Genomic DNA, 5,077 nt, shown 5'->3' on the forward strand with positions numbered 1-5,077 from the left:
GTGTAGCTGGTTGTTGGAACCAGCGTGACGATGGCTAACGCTCTGTTTCTGCTGTCGCTCTCAGAGATCAGCTCCATCAAGCAAGTGAAAGAGCAGCAGCTAGCTGAGGCGCGGCGGAAAGCCACGCCCGTGGTGGGGGACATGCGGCCGCTGGCCGACGCCCTCCCGCAGCTGAGCGAGCTGATGGCTCCTGCAGCCGCGGCGCCCACGTCGCGTCGCAAGAGCCGCAAAAACAAGCTGTGAGTCTGAGTGAGTCGGAGAGCATCAGTCTGACCACAACATAACCCGTCTCTGTCCCGCGTCAGGCCCGTGAAGAAAGCCGTCCCCACGGACTTCAGCCAGATGAAGCAAGCCCAGAAACGCCGGCTCCTGTAAGCCCCGCCCCTCCTCGCATGCGTTCTGTCCTCCCGCCGATTCTCCATGAGGTTTGCTCGTCTTGCAGGGAGACGGAGAGCCTGAGCTTCAGCAGAGCGGTGAAGGCGATGGCCACCATGAAGAACCCTCTGGCCGACATCGGAGAGCAGCTGAGGAAGAGGATGAGGCAGGAGGAAGAGCAGGCCCCCAGCTAGCAATCGTGACGGTCCTCCACAGACTCTCTGAGTCCGCTCTGGTGATCGTGGTGGAGCCAAGATGAGCCTCAGTTTATGTTTAAATGGTGCAAACGCTTCAGGTGTCAGAGCGTGGAAGCTCTCATGGACGGAGATAAAGGTCTGGACGAGGATGCGACCGAGGGGTCCAGATGTTTCTAGGTCACGTTTGACTTTTTAGAGAAAAAACACGAAACATCTGCTTGTATTTGATGTAAAACTCTCTTCCAGATTTGATCGGGAGCACAGATTCAATAAAATAATCAACAAATGTCACTTTCATCCTCATCAGACCGACACACATGAACACACACGGTCTTTATCTGTGAGCAGGAATTCCCAGACCTCCTCCGAGGTTTTCCAAGACCAGTCCAGCCAATCACTTTGGAGTTATCTCCTTATGGTTTACTGTTATTGATGAAACGCCAGAGATAACTAAGGATCTGAGTGTACCAGACCCTTCTGGAAAGTTCTGGTGGTTCCTTATTCAGCGCCTAAGACGACCTTTAATCAGAACTAAAAAGGAGAATCAGATTTACTAAGCATAAAAATTCAGTGAATATATATTATTTTATCATTTTACCTTTTGTTTTTTCATTGATTATTAACTTTAAGTGTTTAATTATCTTAGCTGAATCTGTATCTGTAGAATAAAGAATCATAAAAATAAAAAAACAAAGTGTGTGAAATTGTTTTATTGATTTTTGTTGCTTCAAACATCTTAAAAGTTTTAGTTCCTACAGCAAATAGAGCTACTCTGATGAAAATTGTGTTGTTAGCATGTTCTTGAGTCATTTTATTCATTATTCAAATGGAATACTAGCTGAAATCCTAGAGTTTAAACACAGAAAAGTCAGTGGAGTCTCTGAACTGGAGGCGCGGGAGCAGCTGGAGGTCAAGGCAACGGTCATTCCTCTTCTTTTCTGTGTCGTCTTAACCCATCCTCCGACTGAGTGGGTCCAGCACCAGAACCCCAAACTTTTCACAGACAGATCTGGCGTCTGCGCGGTTCGCTCTGAAACTTTCAATTCGACACCGCAGCCTTCCCGTCAGATCCATTATTAATGAACGCTAATGGGTCACATGAAGCATTGAGGCTCGTATTGATTAGGTTTGTCTTACCTCTCATCTAATGATAGCAGGGGGGGGTCTCTCATTTTCACCTTCTGGAAGGGTCTCGCACCATCATGAAGATGGGATTATCTGTACAGCTGAGGGCTCACTTATTCTTTTTTTTTAATTAGAAAGTTTTTGTTATATGTGGAAAACAGTAACTTAAAAAAAAAAACTTAAAGGAAAAGGAATCAAAAGTCCCATATTCAAGTTTTTGCTCAAACAATTTTGATTAAATGTGTTTTTAAAGAAACTTCCTTTTTGAAAGTTTCTAAAACAAAAGGTCAAAATGAATTTTCTGCTCCAAAATGGTTTTAAAAGTTAATAAAGGTAAACTAGCCTTTAACTAATAATGCCCAGCAATAAAACTATTTGTTTAAAATGCTTTTTTTTTTTACTTTTAAAAAGCTTTTTTTCATTCAGCAGAATTATTGAATATTAAATAAATGATTATTACGGACTCAATGTCCAAATAACAAGACTATAAAAAACAAACAGAAATTCAAACATAAAAGGTACAGTAATTATACCTATAAAGACACTAAGACCAATGGACATAAGAATCAAAGTAAAAACTCATATTACAAGTTTAAAAAACTGAAACTTAATTTAAATCTTTAAAAAAGTTCAAAGGGGAAAATTTGTTATTTTGTCACTCAAACTATATTATATATATAATTGTATGTTTGTAACATTCTAATGTTATGATTTTCTAATTAAATGGGTCTGTTTCAGCGAATTCAACAGGATTAAGAGATCAAATAAATACAAGTTTTTATCCGAATCAAATCTCGGGGATTAGATAAAAATAAAACGTAAAAATAAACCCGGAAGGTTCGAGAAAACCCGCCTGAATGTCGCTGAGTGAACAATAAAGTTTATTGAATTTTTCCTAGTTTTGTTGCTGATGCGATGCACGCACGTGCCGGCTGCTCCTCCAATCAGCGAGCCCGTTGACGCGCTGAGGTCCCGCCCCCGTCTGTCCAGACCAATGAGCGCAGCCTTCGCGGGTCGAGGCGCGGTTCTGAGCGGTTCTGAGCTCCACGGCTGTGTGACATCTGCGGAGTTCGGCCAGGCAGGTGGTCATCAGAATCTACCGGAACCAGCTAGAAGCCAGAACTCAGGTAAGGACCAGACCGGATCGGCTGGACCAGTAGGTCGGGTTCGGGAGGGAGCGCCTTTGAAGTGGGAGAAGCCGGCACGCGCTCAGGAGATGTATTTGAGGAAACCAGAAACTTTTTAAAACGATTTTCTAACATTATTATATGGATTTATTTGTTCTGTTTTATTAACTTTTTTTCTGTAGAATTCTAAATTATCTCAAAATTCTCTTCAGGTTTAGGGATCCAAACTTCAACATTTTAACACCAACGATGCAAAAAAAAACAACAACTTGGACTCAAGTAGTAAAAAATCTGTAAATCAATGCATGTTTTAATTAACATATATACATATAGAAACAGTTTTGGTGAAGATCAAACCCCTTAAATCCTATAAATGATTGAAAATACTTACTATATATACTATAAATTACTTTATATTTAATACAGTCATTAAAATGAAATTATATGTGCTATAAAATCATATTAATTCCTGGAAAATATTTACTAAATCTATGCAAAAAAATATGATATATCTTATAAATTCATAAAAAAAAAAAACAAATATATTCTATAAAAACAATATAATATCCTATAACTTCATCTAAATATTTACGTAATATGCTAAAAAAACACTACATTTTCTAAATTCATAGAAAAGAATCTAAATTCCTAAAATATTTTCATAAATTCACCACATTTAAAGTCATGAAATAAAAAATTCCTATGAAATAACATAATGTATTCGTGAATTTATAAAGCATTATACTATATTTAGAATTAAAGTCTCTAAAATCCTTTAAATTAATGAAAAACTGAAAAAAGTGATACATTCATGAATATATTTACCATATATAACCTACTATAAAACACTATATATCCTATAAAGTCATCAAATATTTACTCATTATTATTTAAAGCTATAAAATCTCATCAACTCTCATCAGTTTGTTTAAAGCCGATTGGACCCAGAAAAATTGTACAAAACAACAAAATGATCAGTAGAAATTCATGTAAAATGGTGACATAAAAATGAATGGTTTGATGATTTTTTTTAAATACTGAAGTAATTTCTTGCTTTAGCTGCAGCAATAACTTCAGAATTCTCCGTCTTCAAATCAGATTCTGTTCCGACATTTAGCGGTTTTTAAAGCTCCATTTTCTCCTCTTTTTTCCTCATCAGTCATGTTTTCCGTGTCCATTTGAAAGTCCACAAACTTTAATTTATCCTCGTCTACAGTCAAATTCCTGTTTTCCAGTTTATTTGAAGGCGTAAACTTTCCTCTGTGATGAAAGGATTTTTGATTCAGGTTGATCTTAAAAGGAGCCTTCTGTCAAAATAAAGAACACATAGGCCGAACACAAGGAAAATAATAATGTAAACGCATATTCACTACAGCTTTATTAAAATATATTTAATCTATTATGTTTTTGTTTTTATTTATAGATTTTTTGGACTCAAAAGTCATGAATTTATTGGAAGAAAATGGGTAAATGAGGGAATATTGAGCCTTCGTTTTTATAGATTTCCTGACAGAAAGCAATGGTTTATATGTGCGTGTGTATAGATTAGAACTGGGAATGGATTAAAAGAAAAGATCTAATTAATCGCAAACCTGGAAAAATTTAATTGCAATTAATCACTTTTATTTTTTTTTTTGTCTCAGTATTTGCCGATAATTTTATCTGCGAATAATCACAAAATAAATCAGACACGAAACTCTACATTTAGAACATTTATTTTTAATTAGTGCTGTAAATTGATTTAAAAAAAACTGATTAGTTGCACTGTCGTGTTTGGATTAATAACAATTAATCACAATGTTTTTCCAGGTAATATGTATTTGTACAATATGGCACCAGACTATGGATCAAATAATCCGCTTTTTTTGTGAAAAAGTGATCTAAACCACAAAAATAGAAGAATTAAAGTACTAAAAACTGACTGAATATTTATCTCTTTTGTCAGCAACCAGAATGTAAGCGGGATAATACCCGACAAAATGTTTTAATGCAAGCCGCGGAAGCCTGAACCGCCGAGTCAAAGCGAAGGACTGTTTCTTTGATTAATTTGTGTTAATACATATTAAAGCGTTAATTCTTTTTGATTAATCACGTGTGTTAATTCATATATGTTCACAACCCTAATATATGTATATATATATGATATACATATATAGATATAGATTTATAGATATATTTATATAAATATATATTTTATATTTTTATATATATATATTACTTACCATATATAAGATATATGTATATACCATATAT

General features: G+C 36.1%; 2 protein-coding genes across 7 annotated transcripts in view; both read left to right on the forward strand.

Annotated features, from left to right (window-relative positions):
* The window catches only part of fam207a (family with sequence similarity 207 member A), an 8,201-nt gene extending 7,037 nt beyond the window's left edge, over nucleotides 1–1,164 (forward strand). Inside the window, exons 4-6 of the mRNA XM_024265214.2 lie at nucleotides 65–239; nucleotides 306–371; nucleotides 443–1,164. Of these exons, the coding sequence (XP_024120982.1) occupies nucleotides 65–239; nucleotides 306–371; nucleotides 443–569 (368 nt within the window). The 3' untranslated portion in view covers nucleotides 570–1,164. The remainder of the gene's footprint in view (nucleotides 1–64; nucleotides 240–305; nucleotides 372–442) is intronic.
* A 1,484-nt stretch (nucleotides 1,165–2,648) lies between these two features.
* adarb1a (adenosine deaminase RNA specific B1a) overlaps nucleotides 2,649–5,077 on the forward strand; it is a 16,346-nt gene continuing 13,917 nt past the window's right edge. For 2 of the 6 annotated variants that reach the window (XM_036216174.1, XM_024265218.2), the window contains exon 1: nucleotides 2,679–2,824. The gene's annotated coding sequence lies outside the window, so the exon portion shown is untranslated. Of the gene's footprint in view, nucleotides 2,825–5,077 lie in introns of all 6 variants that reach the window. The other 4 variants (XM_036216172.1, XM_024265220.2, XM_036216167.1 and 1 more) reach the window with 3 other exon arrangements.

Source organism: Oryzias melastigma, linkage group LG2 (assembly GCF_002922805.2).
Source record: "Oryzias melastigma strain HK-1 linkage group LG2, ASM292280v2, whole genome shotgun sequence".
Classification (NCBI taxonomy): Eukaryota; Metazoa; Chordata; class Actinopteri; order Beloniformes; family Adrianichthyidae; genus Oryzias; species Oryzias melastigma.